Source organism: Anas platyrhynchos, chromosome 3 (assembly GCF_047663525.1).
Source record: "Anas platyrhynchos isolate ZD024472 breed Pekin duck chromosome 3, IASCAAS_PekinDuck_T2T, whole genome shotgun sequence".
In the NCBI taxonomy this organism is placed as follows: Eukaryota; Metazoa; Chordata; class Aves; order Anseriformes; family Anatidae; genus Anas; species Anas platyrhynchos.
Window position 1 is genome coordinate 113,636,933 of NC_092589.1, and position 17,753 is coordinate 113,654,685.

The 17,753-nt window shown below is 45.9% G+C and overlaps 1 protein-coding gene across 2 annotated transcripts in view; it reads left to right on the plus strand.

The window, feature by feature from the left end:
* Positions 1-2,530: 2,530 nt before the first annotated feature.
* EVA1A (eva-1 homolog A, regulator of programmed cell death) overlaps positions 2,531-17,753 on the plus strand; it is a 202,943-nt gene continuing 187,720 nt past the window's right edge. The window contains exon 1 of one of the 2 annotated variants that reach the window (XM_013093401.5): positions 2,531-2,809. In XM_013093401.5, the coding sequence (XP_012948855.1) occupies positions 2,710-2,809 (100 nt within the window). In that variant the 5' untranslated portion in view covers positions 2,531-2,709. The remainder of the gene's footprint in view (positions 2,810-17,753) is intronic. The other variant, XM_005012924.6, reaches the window with a different exon arrangement.

Consider the following 17,753-nt stretch of genomic DNA (forward strand, 5'->3'; position numbering starts at 1 on the left):
TGATTCATGTTTACCCCATAAGACTATCCATAAGAGAAAGACCTTCCTTTGTCTGTGCTGCTGTTGGGACAGGTGGCCTCTTCCCGTTTGAAACACACAGCTGATGATCCCCTAAGGAATAAGGGTATTATGGAAACGGACTTTAACAGAATTGCCTGTTTCTCAAAGGCTGATATATATATATGTGTGTGTGTATATAATTAATATTATTATTTTAGCAAGAGCTATTTTCGCCTTTGCTCTTGGAAGGCATCTTTACAGTCTTGTTTAAAAACAAAGTCCTCATGTGACATTGATGTAAGCTTCCAAACCTCTGGTTCATGTTATTAGCAATAACATAAAGGGCTGCTCAAGCATACTTCCCATGTTTAGCCTTAAACCCCTTGTCATCAGAGTTCTTTTTCATTCCCGTATACTGAGTCAGCCAAACCTAATTACCCTTTAATCAGTAAAATCAACACCTGCTAACAGGGTGGGCTCTTTTCTGCAAATACAGCTTCCCTTTTCCAGAGTGCTGATAAATTTCCAGGGGCCCTATTACCACTTTATCCCACTGATAAGGAGCTTTGGCTGATAATCTGGTAATAGGCACAGTTATCTCACACCTCTGAGGCTGTAGTGGTGAATCTTCCTCTTGGCAAGGGCAGCAGAGCTAGGTGAGAGAGGGGTTATGTGCAGATGCAGGGAGCCAAATGTCCTGATCTTTTCTATTTAAAGCTTAGGCCGACTTTTGGCAGGTGGGATTAAAGTCTTGGGTGAAACAAAACAGCCTGCAGAGGTTCCTGATTGCTGATCTTGCTTAGGTGGCCCTCTGCAGAGTGCCATGGTGGCAGGGGCATCTGTGAGGAGCAGGAGTGTCGGGGTCACTGCTGTCTTTGGGAGCTGTCTCTTCTGTCCTCTTGTTGTAGATCATTGGGGTGTGAGGAGCTGCTTGTGGGACAGAGGGTTGCTTTTAGGTGTCATTTAGGCCAGACCAGCTCCTTGCTCATGTGGTCTCATGCTCAGGATATCCCGCACTACCCTCATCCTCAGTGAAGCTGGGTGGAACTCGAGCAAGTGGTTGTATGGACAGAAGGCAAACAGGGCCACAGCCTGACAGCTCCCTTTCAGTTTGCTTTTAGTGCACAGGCCAGGGTGGGTTTCTGGTGGAAATAATGAATGTGGTATTCATGGTAGTGCTCTTGAAAATGTCTTTCACATATAACCTGACAGCCGGTCTGATTCTCGTCTGAGAACAGCCGAAACATTGTTTGAAACTTCAGCATAAGAAGCTCTTTACAAGGGCACTCAGCTCTGAAAAAAAAAATAAAAAAATAGAGGTGTTTGGGCTGAAGCCCCTTATGCTTTTCAGTTCTGAGGTGAAAGTTTGGCTTATTTCCATGTGGATGAGCAGGACAGAAGAGTAAAAACCAGTTGTGGCTTTTCCTTGGATGTTCCCACTCTGGTTATTTTTGGTGTGGAGAAGGTGCAGCTTTGTCCAGAAGCTGTGTGCCTGCCTCCCCCTTTCCTGGCAACCCCACACTGTGCTGCTCTGTGGGTTTGGGTGTGTACCCCCAGACTGCTAAGGGCTGTTGGCTTTGCCTGTCAAAACCATCTGCATGTTCTCTGCACCATCATTCTGCTCTAGCCTAGATATATCAGTTATGTCCATTATTTATACACAAAGCCTGAAATGCTGCTAATGCTGATGAGCAAGGCCAGGATCTCTCTCCTGTACCCAAGGAGTACATGTGTATGGATGTATGTGTGTAGATTGTGTGTATGGATGGAGATCAGGTAAAATAAAGTACTGAATGTGCTTCCAGGTGATCTGAAGCCTTCTTTTGGCTCTGAAGTGTGAGCAGAGCTTGGGTGAGCAGCTAAGCCCGTGCTGTTTGGAGGTTAAAGCAATGGCTATAGCAGGAGACAGGTCTCCTGGTCTGAAAAGGTTATGAACTGCATGAAAATCCTCTGTTGAGCTTGGTGGAGGGAAGAAGTGTGCAGGGGGATAGATGAAGACTGGCCTGTCTGGCTGCTTTCAAAAGGAAGGAGGATTTTGGGTGTGTGGACTGACACCAGCCCCAGTCCGGCACAGATCCAGGAGGGTTTGATCCCAGTGATACTAGTCCAAAATCTCTTCCACTGTGAGATCAGCTGTAAGGCTGGGCATTGCTGAAGAGTTGTCCTGTCACCGGTCTGGCAGGACACCACTTCTCACCCTGACTGCAGCAGCAAGTGCCCATCCTTCCAAAAATCTACGCAAATTCAGATGCTTTGTCCCGGGCTCCCTCCTTTGAAAACACTGCCCATCCTTCTGTCCGTCTGCACCAGAGAGGAAAGATCCCAGGGTGCCTGAAATAACAGCGACTTCTCTAAAACAACCCCCCAAGGAATCCCCCTAGCTTTTTCACCCCCCTGCCCTGCCGCTGCTGGACAGCTGCACGCGAGGAGCCCGCAGCAAATTTGGGCGAAAAAGCGATGGCTTTTAGGACCCTGGGACCTCCGCCAAGGCTCAGGTAGGTCTGTCTCATTCGTCAGCCTCACTCAGTCGGATTCATTCACTCCAAGGGATGTGTGTGTGTGTGTGTGAGTGGTTTTCCTTCCTGGCTGCTGGCTGCGATCCTTCCAAGCTATGGGACTAAGAGTTTTCTCCGGGCGATGAGTGTCGGGCTGGGGCAGAGAGCGCTTTCCTTCTCTCTGGAAGAAAACAAGCCGTGAGGATACCTAAGGATGTGCTGCCCAGATGTGTTTCCTACCTCTGCCTTTCTCATGGGACTGATGTGCTTGACAGCTTGCAGCAACTTTGCTAGGACTTCGGCAGACTTCTCAGGTAGGGGAGAAGTGCTGACCCAGCCGGGAGCTCTTGTTACGGTGTGCGGGGACGGCACAAGGAAAGTGGACGGGAGCAGATCTGGGAGAGTTACACAGGGAGTGATTTTAATCCTTTTAAAGTAATCTGATGGAAAGGATCCTTCTGTAAGAGGATTTTGAGTTTGTTAAAAGCCTGCCTCAATAACCCTGAGCAAAACTGTTTCAGTGGAGTAGGCTCTGAGTAACTTTGGGAACAAGGATGGGAAATGTTTTAACTTCTGTTTGTAGCTGGGTTTGTGCTGCCTTTCTCTGAGGAGTGAGTGAAAGGAGCTAGGTTAGGAGACTGGGATGGCTGAGGATGTAAGAGAAAGCTAACACAGAAATTTAAAGTGTTTTGCAATGGGCCAGATTCCTTTGCTCTTATATACATCTCCTGACTGTTTCAGAAATCCCAAACTCAGATAAAGGAAGCATTAGGTGCACATTATGAATTATACTCAGCCTATGATTGCTTAAAGCAGGATAAGATGTGTCTCATTTCTAAATATGTTGTAAAATAGGAAACTAAAACTATTCACAGCACTTGTTTTGAGTTGTGCACAGCACTTAAATACACAGTGCTTTGAAGGTGGGGAGTCCTGTATAAGTTTTATAACTATGTGCAGCTGCTTTAGCTACTTTAAAATTAGCTTTCTGCATCTGTTCTTTGTGGATGTGTGTATGAGTCAATGAAAACATACCAGGTCTCCGTTTGCAGTTGAGCAGGGTGATTATTTTGCTCAGGAATGGCTACTGGGGTCGCTTTGCTTTTGGGATATCTGCCCTAACTTTGTGACCTAATGTGAAGTCTAGCCTGGCATGTCCTTTAGGTGAGTGTTGCAAAAGGAGCAGATAAGAGCTGCCAATTGCAGTTTGCTAATGGAAAAAGTGTCATTAGCAAGAGCTGAATCTCACTGGTTTCAACACATCACAACACTGCTGCTTGCTTCCTGGGAGTGCGTGTGTCTGTGTGCTGTGAGATTTGTGTTAGAAAGGAGGAGCTTGTGGCAGAGGAGGGGGGGAAAGTATAGATAGTAGCTTGAAGTCTTTTAATGGGAAGCTGAGGGGGGCTGACTTGCTTGTGATTCAGTCTCCTTTGGAGGCAGGACAGTCCTGGGGGCTGCCATTCAAGGCAGATCTGCCTCTGAATGGGAAGAACTGAGAGTGTTTTATCTCCTCCCTTCTTGGCGATGAGCTTTCTCTGTGCTCCTCATTGAAACCACGTTAATGCAGAAGGGGTGCATGGAGTGGGCACGACAGGGACAAGAGCTGTGATGGGATAAGCTCAGCTTTTCTACAGTTCAGATACAGTTCCTCCCAGCCAGGCTAACTGATAAGCATTAAAAAAACATGTACAGAGGTGTTCCAGAGCAAGGATGCTTCACGCTGTGCCTACACCACACAGCTGGAGTAGCAGGCGCAATTTCCTTAGGTTTGGTGATGCTGGCACTGGGGGCAGATGCTGTCACTTACAAATAAAAACAAACCACTGAAAACAACATCAAATTTTCTGCAGCATTCAACTGTTCTGCCATGCCCTGGGACAAGAGGGGTAGTTTATAACCATGTGTACCTGCACTGCAAGGTTGTACAAAGTTGATGCAGGGTCTGTAACCCAAACAACACAACCTTCCATGTGTTCCCACAAGCACTGAAATCTTTCACCAGGTCCAAGCCATGTTTTCTAATAGCAGGCTTGGCAAGTGTCCCCAGTCATGTTGGACTGACTGTACCTTATGGGACAGGAAACATAATTTGCTGCAGGAAAGGGCTGTGCCCACTGTGTAGCAGCTCTAATAATGTCTTGCACGCTCAGGAGCTGTGTAGCCACAAGAAGAAAGTGGGTAGGGAAAGGAACAGCATGTACCAAATCACACGTTATGCTTCCCCAAAATATTTTACAAATGTCAGTGCTGAGAGCTCACACGGTAGTGGTGGTACAGCCCTGTTAACTCTTCCTACATGGTAGAGTTTTTTTTTTGCTACTGTTACCCCTATAAATGAATTGTCAGCTGGTATAAGGAATAGAAAGGGGCAGCATACTTTGACCATAATGGTTTCTAGCCATTTATTTTCTTTTTCTGTACTTTAGGATGTTCAGGGTTGTTCTCTGATATGGTTGGAGTTGAGCAGGTGAAGGTTTTGGGGGAACCTTATAACCTTACTTTATAACCTTACCATATGCCCACCTAAAGATGGAGCACATGAAACACAAATTGCATCCCAAGGAGATGAATGGATATCTATTGATTACTGCTGCTGAGGAACACAAGGCTTGATGTGATCCTTTGGAAGGTTTTGGCAGCAGTTTGGCTGCTGCCAACTTATGGGAAGGAAATGACACAGCTCATGGGGATGGAAGGGTTTTTCCAGCTTGAAAATAGCAGTGGTGTCCCCAAAGAGAAACTGATGCTCTCTGGAGAATAATGTTTTTTAAACCCTGTAGACCTCATTCAGCCACACAGCTTCCCTGGCTTCTCAGCTTGGTTTGGCTCAGCATAGCTGGGAGCTGCTGCTGGGGTAGGAAGAGTCTATGTAGCTCCAGTCCTGGAAAGAAACAGTTTAGGGTCTTCAAGGTAAGCACCTCTTGGCTGCAGGAGGATTTCATAGGTCATGGAAAGGCCTCCCAGGGGGGTATGCAGAGGCCCAGCAAGGTGAATTGTGTTGCCCACAGGAAAGCACAAGCAGAAAAGGCAGAAATCTCCCTCACTGGGGCTCCCAGACCTGTGAGTGCACGGTCTCACTCTGCAGCTCCATCCCTCCTGTTTGCACAGCTCAAACACCGCAACGTGAACGCGAGTGCGTGTCGTGCTGGGGACTGCTGCAATCCGAGATGTAAGAATTAAAATTCCTTTTAAGTGAAGTATTTGAACTATGTGGAGAGTTTTAGACTTGTTTTCTTTAATAGTTCTTTAAACATTGATGTTTGCAGGAGGTTGTGGGGGTAGGAAGCAGGTCTTTGGGGAGCGAGTGGAGTAACCAGGCACTTTGCAGCCACTTCTTAAAAAAAAACTATATAAATAAAAGGCCTGGACTTTCTCTCTATGGCTGCTTGTAGTATGGGCTCTTGATCTAATCTCATTGTGATTGCTTCTTGTGCTCAGGACTCAGTGTTATGGTGTGTCACGTACCCCTTATGTTCAAGGTGACGCTTGAAGACTGTGATGAGGCATGGGCAAGAGGCTGGTCTTTCAGCTCCCAGTGCTTTAACTGCAAAACACTTCATCCTAATCTCAGCCCTGGAAATGAACTCCCTGAAATCCCTGCTGGTTGATTAAACCTTTATTTTGGCCCTCTTCAATTCATGGTGGGAGTCCAAGACAAAGCAGTGGCTTCCTGTGCCATTGCCACTCTGCGTAGGCCCTGGGAGCTGGTAAGCACAAAGCTCACTCCTTAGACGTGTAGGATTAAAGAAAACAGGGCCCAAACTAGTCTTTGGTGCTAACTGAAAATGCAGGTGTTGAAAGTTCAGCCAACAGCTATTGCTCATACCCCATATGCTGTCTCTAGCTCCAGCCATGGGGTTCCTTTTGCTGCCCTGCAGATAAATCATGCAAACACACGGTGACTTCTGCTCTGGCCACCACCAGCCATAGTGGCTGTTTAATTTCCAGTTGCATACCTGCAGGGATTTAGACTTCATGTGATTATGATGCTATGGCTGCTCCACTTCTTTCACCTCCTGCAGTAACTTTCCTGTTCATTAGCTAATTTCTGGATAGGACAGCAGTGGCATCAGATCTGCTCGATTGCCACGAATCTCATCGTAGTGGGGCCAGATCCCTTCACTACCACTGCAGAGCAGAAAAGGCTGTTCTGTGAACTCTACTCTTTGCAGATATCAGAGGATCCGCTGCAGGGAGCCACGCCAAAAACTTAGGGTTTCTAGGCATGGAAATAGCTTTGATTGGGACTCGTGCCTTTTCTGACACAGGGGAACCCAGCTGCAGGACATAAAGCTGTAGGAAAAAACAGCCCCGGTAGAGTTGCTTCCCCCGGGCCCACTTTAATATTTATGTTCTTTGCATTATATTTGGCACGAGCAGGATCTGAGCAGCGCTTTGCTTAAAGGAGCTGACCCGGCACAGAGCCAGATGAATCCTGATAACTCCATCCACGCCCTGCAGGTGAGCCCTGGGTAGCTTTCGGGAGCTTTCCCTGGAGGCTCTTCCTGGCTTTGAAAGCACAAAGATTTTTTTGTTGGTGATGTGTGTTTTTTTTTTTTTTCTTTTCCTTTTTTTTTTTTTCCCCAAGAATGGCAGGTTTCAAGTGAAAGCTGCTTTTGCCACCTCCCTGCTAATTGGCTCAGGGTGTTTGTTGGAGCTGCTGAGGGCTGGAGTTGGGAGGGGAAAGGCTCTTCTCCCTGATTGCGTTTAATCAGCCCACAATAAAGGCAATTTGTTTGACAAGCCCATTCACCAAATTATCACCCAAATCTACATGCTAACAGCTTCTGAATGGCTTTAGTCAGACTTTGATATTGGTTTTGGAGTGCTGAATGGGTCGATAGTGTCAAGGGGGGGGGGCATGGGGACAGGATTTCCATGTGTTGAAAGCTGCACGCTGCAAATGGGGGATTTTCGAGAGAAAGGCAGATACAATTTCTCTTTCAGTGTGGTGGTGTAACTCAGTAATGAGGTCTGTGCTTTTGACCCCAAGGGCAAACAGACACATTTTGGACTTTGTTTAAAGGCTGGGCTGAACCCAGACCACCTCTGTACCTTCTCCTGGTGAAGGGCCCTGGGGAATGAGGTTGGAAGGACCTTGGGCTGCTGCTTGGAGAGGTTTTTGCCCCAGGCAATGTTTTTCTCCTCAGCTGGAGGCCCTATAATCCAGCCCATCCATCACAGCTGTGTGGGCTGAGGGAGGCCTGTGCTGGGACAAAGAAATTCTCCTTTTGCAGAGGTGACAAATTCCAAAACCTCATGGAAGCCACTTAAAAACCAGTTTGGGCCTCTTCTGATGATGGCCTGGAGATGTGGCTGCCTGTTGCGCTGTGTCAGCAAGACCTGGGGAGCTGAAGGAGGGTGCCAGGCTCTGGCAGAAGGAGCTGAGCAGCTCTCCCAAGGGGAAGGTGTGTTGGGTTTTGTCTGCAGCTCTGCCTGTCAATGGGCAGAGAGCTGAGCAGTGCTGGAGGAGGAAATCAATGGGAGGACGTCAATTGGAAGCACAAACCTGGGGCTGTCTCAGTGCCTCAGGCTTGTCCCAGTTTGTCAGCAGGGATGCTGCTTTGTGAGCATCTACAGACTTTGTTAGGCCAGGGTTTATGTGCTCTGTAGTCCTGTCCTGAGGCACACTGTAGAAAACAGCAGGGATTTCCCAATGCTTATAATGTTGTGAGGGGGAACTGACTCTCACAATGTTCAGCTTAGTTTTCCTCACAGCTAAAGGGGACCGAACTGAATTTCGGGAGTAGAAACGTGCTTCTGATTGTCTTTGTGGTCCTGGGCTGTGCTGAGAGGTGCAGCTGCCACACAGCAGTGGCAGGTCTGTGTTTGTGCCCCCAGCAGGAGGAGGCACCACAGGGGAAAGGAAGATGGGGTTGCTGTGGGTGCCAGGGTGTCTCGTGAGGGGTCCGTGTGAAACCTCATGTATGCAATGACTTCCAGCCTCACTGTGCCATGTTCAAGAGCCACATGCGTGCATCTGGCACTCATCATGTGGAAATCCACGGTTCCTACAATCAGGCCTGCCAGCAGGGGCCAAGGGTCCCCAGGGATCCCAAGTGGCAGTGTTTAAACAGTACCTGCTAAATGCTGTGGCCCAGAAACTGATCCACTGATGGAAACTTTTGTCAGTACTGGGAACACTTCAGTTAAGCGGTATTATTAAAACAAACAAACAAACAAAAAACCCAAATCACTATGGTAATTTTAGCCATACACTTTTAATAAATGTCTCAGGTTATCCGTACCCAGGGGAAGCTGTTTTGTGCACAGTCTATTCCAGCAAAATGCCCTTGCAGCATTCATCCCACGTCTGTGTGTTGTTAGGGATACGAATGCTGAAGAATTAAAGAAAGCAAATGTTTATGTCCTCAGGTAAAATGTGTTCCCTGATTTAAGTCTCTATGAAAGCAGATTTCATAAATCACAAATCGTTTGTTCAATTCAAAAAAATAAATAGTGGGAATTTTAATGTATCACCTTCTCAACTGAGATACTTTGGTGCTAAAGTAATAATTTTAGCTGCGGGGGACAGAATAAGCTTGGTCTCTGGGCAGAGAACGTACATTTTCACATTTGGCACTTCTTCTGATCCTTTTGGTGATGATAATTTAAGTCTGGCCTGCTCTCCCAAACTGCCTGGTGTTCAGAACTGAGAATTGAAGTGTGCTGCACTTAGGTGGCCAACACCAGGGCTGTTTACGTGCTGTACTTGCTGCTCGTGCTTGGCATGTATGTGCATGTAGAGATTGAACTTTCTGCTTTCTGATCCAAGACAGCAATCCCAGTCCCTGTGGGGGACTGTTTGAAGTAACTGCCCTGGTGTGGCGTGATGTGTGGTAGCGTTTTCTTTTTTTTTTTTTTTTTTCCATATTTTTTTTCTCCCTGTCATTCCTTTTTATTTAGGTGCCCAAGACCTTCACAGACTCAGTCCCTTTCTGACTCATGAGAAGTATAAGGCTGTGTGCAGGAACAGACCCAATGTACCGCTCAAAGTAGTTCAGAGGATTTTTGGTCAGGTTGGTTTGTGATACTACAAAGTTCCTTGTGCCCTTGCCAGTCTGTGCCTCATTGATAAGGTACTGCTGTTGTCCCTTGGAAAAAGCACAAAAATCCTAGACAGGCAAGGGCCAAATTCTGCTCAGTTGTGAGGCAACTTTGCTGACTTGCTTTGTAGGGTGCACAGAAGTTAATCCCAACTCATCTTCTTGCTGATTAAATCTGATATAGAGGTAATAACTGAGAACATTTTTAAGAGAATTGCTCGACTTACCTGTTATTATTAGTTACCTAGCTGCTCTTTTTGCCTGGGGAAAGATAGAGAGTTGTGTCTCCCTCAGTCTGGGTTTGGGCTGATCCAAATATGCCTGGCTCAGCTCACTAACAAGATATGAGCTTGTTCGTAGTAATTAATATATGTATATCTGCTTAATGTTTGCCTGCCTGGAACCCACTGCGTGTCTTTTCATGTCAGAAAGGCAATGATGGCTTGGCTGTTCTGAGATGCACGGTAAAATAAACCTTGAGTGGGGCTTTTCATATATACCCTGTGCCCTTGAATGGAATTAATGGATGCTGTGGTATCGGTTTTGATGGGGTTTCCTTGGATGTTAAGGCTTGGTGTACAATAATCACTCTTGGCACCATCTGGATCCTGGCATGAAGGTGGAGCAGCATATGAGGGACCTGCAGCTGGGGAACTCTGAGTGGTAGGGTTTCAGAAGTGTGCATGAACTAACAGATGGATTTAGCATACTGTAGAAGAATTTGCAGTAGATGTCCCAGCACTTTAGTTGTGGTGGGCAGGGATGATCGCATACACCTGCAGGTGAAGTGTCCCACACCATTTGAAAGATTTAAGCAAAGACTCTTTTTTTCTTAATAGCAATTTAAGAGATAGCCTAGAGACCTGGAGCCCAAGAAGCTTTATCAGCCACCTACAACCTAAGAACTTCCATAACTACATTTGTGTGTCACCTTTTGACATGGTATTGACATACTAGGTGCCAGCAGAAACACTCGTCACTCCTTCAGCAGCCCACAAAAGCATCAAAATGTCAAGGGTGTGAACGTGGGCTGTCTTCAGATGTGTTTTGCTGTCCTACGACAGACCAGGTACCTGATGGTGGTACTAAGGACCATTCAGACCACCTACTTGGAGACCCCCTATGTGATCATGTTTTATTTTCATCCGCTATCAGATTGTTTCTGCTTGTGGTTTTGCTGCTGGATTTTATCAACATGTGTTGTATCAGCCTCGAGGGTTTAAAATGGGCTTTTGCTCCTACAAGTAAATATAAAAACAAACATAGAAGTGGGGAGATTTTTCCTGTGTTTTTTTTTGGTATTGTTTTGTGAGCTGGGGTGACCTGCATCCTGTGCCTGGGACCTGTGGGCTCAGCTGTGATCCTTTATTGCTTGCTCCTCTGCATTGCTACTAAGGGTGCTCCATGGCAGATGCTATTTCTGGCATTAATTTCCCATGTTTGCTGTGTTTTTGCAAAGGCTTTTGGCTCGCGTGTTTTCCCTTGAAGCTGTGTTGGGCCAAGAGCACAGACTGTCAGTGCAACTAGGCTGATAGGTGGTAACTTGAGCTGCTGTAGATGGATTGTGTTCAGTTTTGGGCCCCAGTCTTTGGGAAACCTCTTACCTCTGTGGTCTGTGTGGGGCCTGTGAGTGCAATGCTCCCGTGGCCCCGCCGATGTCCGTAAGATGCAATGGGACAAAAATCTCTCCTTTGGTTTTGGAAAAGTTTATCGTTTCTGCTTAATATTCAAAAACTGCTTTAAAGATGTAAGTTAAGAAATACTAAAATTAAGGTAGCTACTTGAATCCATCCCTTTAGGTTGTTTGAATTTTATTATTTACACTGAGTTACTCTTTAATGAGTGTGTACTACTTTTTCTCCACCTCCTGACCCCCATGGACATTTTGCCCAGTGCACAATCTAGCTGCCTCCAACTTGATCATTTGTTTTACCTTCAGGTTCCTTATGGCCTCAGAGCCTTATTTACCATGTGCTATTTAAACCCGATTCTGCTTGCTGTGAGTGCTGGCAAACAGGGATGTAGTTACCTGTCCAGCACTCCTGGAAGGAGAAGCTGGGGTGTTATCTGCATTGCAGAGATGAGGATCTAAGAGGTTAGCAACAAGACCTCTAACTTCTCAATTTGGGGCACTAGGAACTGGCAAATTTTTCAGAGGTTGTTGGTTGCTGATGCTTGATCCACAGTTCCATCTCCAGCACTGTAATGAGCACCTGCAAAACAAAAAAAAACAAAAAAACAAACAAAAAACAAACAAACAAAAAAGCTTAAGATGAGCATTATGGTTGCACATAGCTAAGTGTTTGGGTTTAGGCCTGGTAGACATCTAAACACCACGCAGCTTCTTGCCCACTTCCCCCTTCAGGAAAGGAAGAGAGAAAGAAAGAAAGCTCATGTGCAATGATAAAAATAATTTAATAAATGAAGGAGAAGTGGAAGAAGAGGAAAAGAAAACAAAGTGATGCAGGGGCAATTAGTCGCTACTTCTCTTGGGCAGGTTGATGGCCAGTCAGTTCCCAAGTAAAAGGTGGTTCAGCTCCCTGAACCTTCCTCTCCATTTTATTGCTGAGCATGATGTTAAATAGCATGGGATATCTCTTCGGTAAGTTTGGGTCATTTACCTGGTTGTGCCCCCTCCCATCCTCTTGTGTATCCCCAATCTAGTCACTGGGGTAGGGAACAAGGTGAGATACAGGAGAGGCTTGGATGCTGTGCAAACACTGCTCAGCAACAGCTAAAATATCGGTGTGTTTGGATCACTAATCAAAACCGCAGCACCATACAAGCAGCCATTAAAAAACAAAACAAAACCAAATACAAACAAAAAAAAAATTAATTCCATCCCAGCCCGACCCTGTACGGTAAGGAAGGGGCAACATTACACCTAGGTTTCATAGGCAATATAAACGAGGGGTGGATATGATAACAAGCTTCTAGTTGTTGGTGGGTACAGTGTGAACCCATGAAGTGCAGTTGTAAGAAAGGTCTGTTTTTGCATAACTTATTTATTTATTTATTTATTTATTTTTATTTTAGAGCAGTTGCACTTTGGGGGTTGCTTCATTTAGGATGAGCTAACAGTACTTAAAATTGGGTAACAAATGTGGGGTCAGTCCTTAGAACGTGTTCCTTCTAAATGAGGTTTGAAGACATTATCCCTCCATGTTTTTGTTTGTTTCTTTTCACAGGCGAAAAATGTAAATGCGCCTATTCAAAGGCACAAATAAAGATCCTCTGGTGCAGGTGATATCGCTAAAATGGAGCCCCTGGGATTTGTCCAGTTTAATTTATCTCTGGATTTTCATTGTGTGGGTAACCCCTTGGAAAGTGAGGTTGTTGATCTGCCTGCTTCCAAAGCACGTCAATCTCTTCATGCATCCTTTGTAAATGGGCTGCTTCTGTTGTGTTAACACTGTTTGCTTCCTGGTTTATGTGTTCAAGCTGAATTCCAGCTCAAAGAGGTTAAAGCTTTATAAAAGTGAGTTGAGCAGGGAAGTGGCTCCACAGTTGATGATGAAGCACACACATCTGTGACCCACGCTGTGCTCACATGTTAGTTTATTGTTAGCCTCACAATAATGGATAGTGCTGGGTTTTGTTCAGCTAAACAACTTTGATGGAATGAATTGTATAGAAAAAAAGAATAGATGAAGCCTGGCTGTTATTTGCCAAAACATTCTTTGTTTTAGCTGCGTTGTGTGGGACACAGAACTCCCAGAAGAGGACAGTCTCTCTTCTATTGCATCCAAGGGAAGCTGGTTGGCTGAGCAGGGAGGCAGAGACAGAAGTTCAGTAAGAAAGGGTGAAAATAAATAATGTGATTCTTCCTGCCCTTTGGGTTTGCTTGTCCCTAGCTGTTAGCCCAGTCTTTCTCTTTGGCTGTAAGAGTAGAGGCTCTGCTACACCACCGAGTTGCCCTGCAATGTGGTTAGTGCCATTTGACTGGGATTTGGTTCAGCTTTATGTACTCAGGTAGCAGCTGATGCATTTTGGCAATGGAAAATGCCTCCTTCTAGCTGATGGAGTGTAAAGGTCTAGCAGGAAGCTGCATGTGTGGTGGCAGACAATCCATTTGCCTTGCTGGTTAAGTGAAAATCACTTTTTCCTTCTCTCTCTTTCTCTTTAACAATGTCCATATAATTGGAGGGCAGGGTTCAAGTTCAAACCGATAAGATTATTTTGCCTCCCTAAGCTGCATGACAATGGCAAATTAAGTCATGGACCTCCTTTTTCTGTAATGGGAACCAATCTCATTAGAAACAGAGCTGGATTAATGGAGAGCCCAATCTACCGTACAGATACGCTTTCTGACCCCAGCAGGCCTGAAGTGCCTTTTGTTCACTCCAGGCTTCTCTGCATTTTCCCATCGCCTACACATCACCGAGGTGGAGCTGGTGGTGATTGTTCCTCCTCAAGTAAAGCCTGCTGGGGGTGAAAAGGAAGATGATCGGCCAGCGCAATATCACAATTTGAATGACAAAGTGATTTTTTAAAAATGTTTCCCTTAATTTAAACTGTTGGAGTACAAAACTGATGAAGATGCCTGCTTCAGGGTATTGGAGATAAAGAGCTCTTCTTTGCTGGTTTGACCTGTGAGACAGAAATTCCTCTTCTGCTTCTCAGCATTGCCCTCTTCTACAGATCAAAGCATCTCGAACCCTTTCACATCAACCTCTCCAGTATCTGGTCACAGGAAGCTAGCTCCTCCTGTTGGGGGAAAAAAAGACAGACAAACTTTTCCACCCATGACCTGAGTTGGTTCTCTCTGTCCTTCCTGGTTCAGTTCCATGCTGGTGTAGCATGTGCTGCTGTTGTTTGCTTGCTTCCCTTCTTTACATCTTTAAGTTCTTCTTTTGGGATCCACTCTGTCTGTCTGTCTATCTACTTATTTATGTTACACACATTTGATCTCCTTCTGAGATCACTCTACTCTGGGGGATTAGATATACAGTCCTGGCTGGTTCCAGCTGCTTCCATGAAATGCAACCACATTATGTATGCAGAGGGAATAATCCCAACAGCTTCCTGCGTTGAGAGCTTTTCCTGATCCTTAAGGAAATCCTTGTGCCCTGGCATCTCTCCTGCATCCTATTTCTCTGACTGATCTTGGAGGTCTTGCCTGGAGCTTGACTCCTGGCTGGAAGTCCAAACCTTGCAGCACATTGGCAGGCAGGGCAGTGTTGGAAAATGATACCAGGGAAAGAATGAGCCTGGCCAGATATTGTAATAATTTGCTGTTGATCAGCCTGGAGGCTAATGATTAATTTGTGAGGAGCCCTTACTTGTGTGTAATTCCTTTTAAATCAGCATGGCTATTCACATAAGGCAGGGTTGACATCTCTTTATGCCCACTCCTCATTAATCAGATTTATTTATTTTTTTAATGAGTCATTAGCAAAAACAAGGGTTAATCAGGATAATTAATACTTCTAAACTGTAGTATTTCACCAGCCAGTCTGCAAATAGGACATTGCAGCTGAAGAAACCAATCTGTTTTCTGTGCATGTTAAAATTCTGGATATATTTTAAGGTTTCTCAGAAAGGCCAGAACAATGCAACACCCTTTGACAATAGCAATCTCTTCATGGTGGAGCTTGAGCAAGCATTCAGTCCCTTTCCTTCTGGGATTACTCATTTCCTTTTTTTTTTTTTTCTTTCTCCTGAAATGAAAACAATGTTCCCCAAAAAGCACAACTTCTGCCGTGCTGACAGAGCCAGGCCCTGCCACTGTCAGTCAGGCGTTGGGTGGGACATTGTCTTCTCATTTCCCCCCTCTAAGCTGCAGCTCAGAGAGGAATTAAAAGAAATAGAAAGCAACAAAGAAACCCTTTTCAGACATTGTTTTATTGCTGTCAGAAATAACTAATGCCCACCCTGAATTTCACTCAGTGTATTTTTTTTTTTGTTTTTTCAAAGGCTTCCATCCTTTATATGCACAGGGGAGAGCAAGACACATGGGAAAGAAATCATGTTCAATGAAATGAAATGCCATCAAGCAAACTAGAGGCACAAACCACGGGTCTCCTGGAGTCTGGGGCTGTAGCCCCAGGCCTGGTTCAAGTGCGAGGAGAGCCCGTGATTAAAGAGACTGTTCCAGGCCTCCTGTGTGCGCCAGCCCCAAAGCTTGCTGTGAGAGCCTGGCTGTAGGCCTGAGCCTCTGTTTTCTTGCCTATCCCATTTGATTACTTCTCCCAAGTGTCTCCATGTGTTGTTTGCTACAGCTTGATTCCGTGTAGTTATTTTCACTATGAGGGTGGTGAGGCCCTGGCCCAGGCTGCCCCGATGGGCTGTGGGTGCCCCATTCCTGGCAGTGCCCAAGGCCAGGCTGGATGGGGCTTGGGGCAGCCTGGGCTGGTGGAAGGTGTCCCTGCCATGGCAGGGATTGGGACTGGATGGCCTTTAAGGTCCCTTCTAACCTAAACCATTCTGTGATCCTTTGATTTTTGTAGCTCAGCTCCCATAATTAGATTTTTGTGACTTCCAAAGAGCTTTGGTGCTGGGAAGTTGTGGGGTGTTTGTACTACCCCATGAATGTTCTCCCAAACTTCTCACAGTGCAAAAGTAGGACTATACATAAAAAAAAAAGAAAAAAAGAAAAAAAGAAAAAAAGAAAAAAAGTGGATGAGCAGCTTGATCGGCCTGAACCTGCTTATTTATTTTGTATGAGGGGGTTAACGCAGCATGAGAAAGCTCCAGCTTTGGGCTGGGGAGAGGCTGCAGGCGGAGCTGGCAGGGGGCAGGTGCAGCTGACAGGAGGCATTTGATAAGCGGTGGTAGCTCATGAAGGGTAAAAGCAAGCTCAAACGGAGCAGACAGTGGATTTATCCACATTTATGAGGTTTGCCAGCAAATGCTTTTGGTGAGACACTGCTTCAGCAAGTTGCTCACCTGTAAGACACCGTGGTGGCTGCCTGAAGATCTGGAGAAAAGTAAAGGTGCAGCTGGGGCTGGCGGGATCCTTTGCTTCGGCAGCTGGGCCTGACGACAGAGGGCTCTGATGTTACCTCCACTAGCATCCCTTCTTGCAGAGGTGGTAGAGTGAAACACTTCTACTTCCTCACTGTGTCCAGTCCTGTCCTGTCCTCTCCTCTCCCCAGTGAGAGGTCAGGATGTGATTTTTTGTGAAATTTTACCCATTGTCTTTAAAAGCACCAAATCAGACGGACTCATCTTGATTATAAGAGATTTAAGATTTGTCTTTCAACTCAGGCCTGTCCCTTTGTTCGAAAGTCTTCTGCTGGGTGAAAACTACTTTTCTGCTGTGGGGTTAGTGAGGGCTGGAGGATGCTGTTAGTACCCTGAGAGAGATGCTGTCCAAGTATCCATGCCTGCTGGAAGCAGAGTTGCCTTTTCAAGCCCCTCTCAGCTTTATCGGTGTTGGGGGATTAGTAAAGAAGAACATTTTGGGGTCTGCTTGCCAAAGGGGCCCAAGCAACAAAATGGTGGATATGGAAGGAGCCTGGCTAGATGCATGACCCCTTGGGACTTTCTAGCCCATTTCCTAGCATTGCTTTCTTGCAGAGCCTGAAGCTGCCTCCATCCCAGCCCTATATCATTGGCTTAATGGCAGCACTGATGGATGTGGAGAGGGTCTGATGCTTTTTCCCTGAACACTTGGCCTGGTGGTGTTGGGGCGAGAGTGAGGTCAAAACCCTTTTCTGCTCTTGAAGGAGTGACTATCAAAGGGCAATAACTTTCCATTTAGGGCTTTTTCCATTGGTGACAATGGGCCTGATTTGCATTATAGAAAAGCTGTCATGTAAATAGTGCCTGCTCATGCGATAACAAAGCTCAGCTGTGCTCAGTCCCCCATGGGATGTGCAGTTTAGATATGAGGGATGTGGAAGGCACACATCACGAAACGTGGTGGGGAGAGACATGGAAATGTCTGCCCGATGGTGTATTTAAACTGAGATTGAGCATACGGGAAATTGGTGGGTAGGGATGGAAATTTGCTCTCCCAGACGGCTGTCCATCTGAGTCTTGCTTGGGGAGCATCCAGCTTTCTGGATGCCCAGGCATGCGTAAAGCTCTGTGCAGTCTGAGTGCTCTGGTGAAGGCTGTCTTGTTCTCACTCTGATGGTTTGTTTGTGCTAGTGCTTCAGTGATAAATCATTACTGGTGTTTCTAACGAGGCTTTTCAGACAGCTCTGGAAACTTTAAAACCCGCAGTAGTAAGGTAGAGGTGGAGGTAAAACACCTCGGAGGCTTG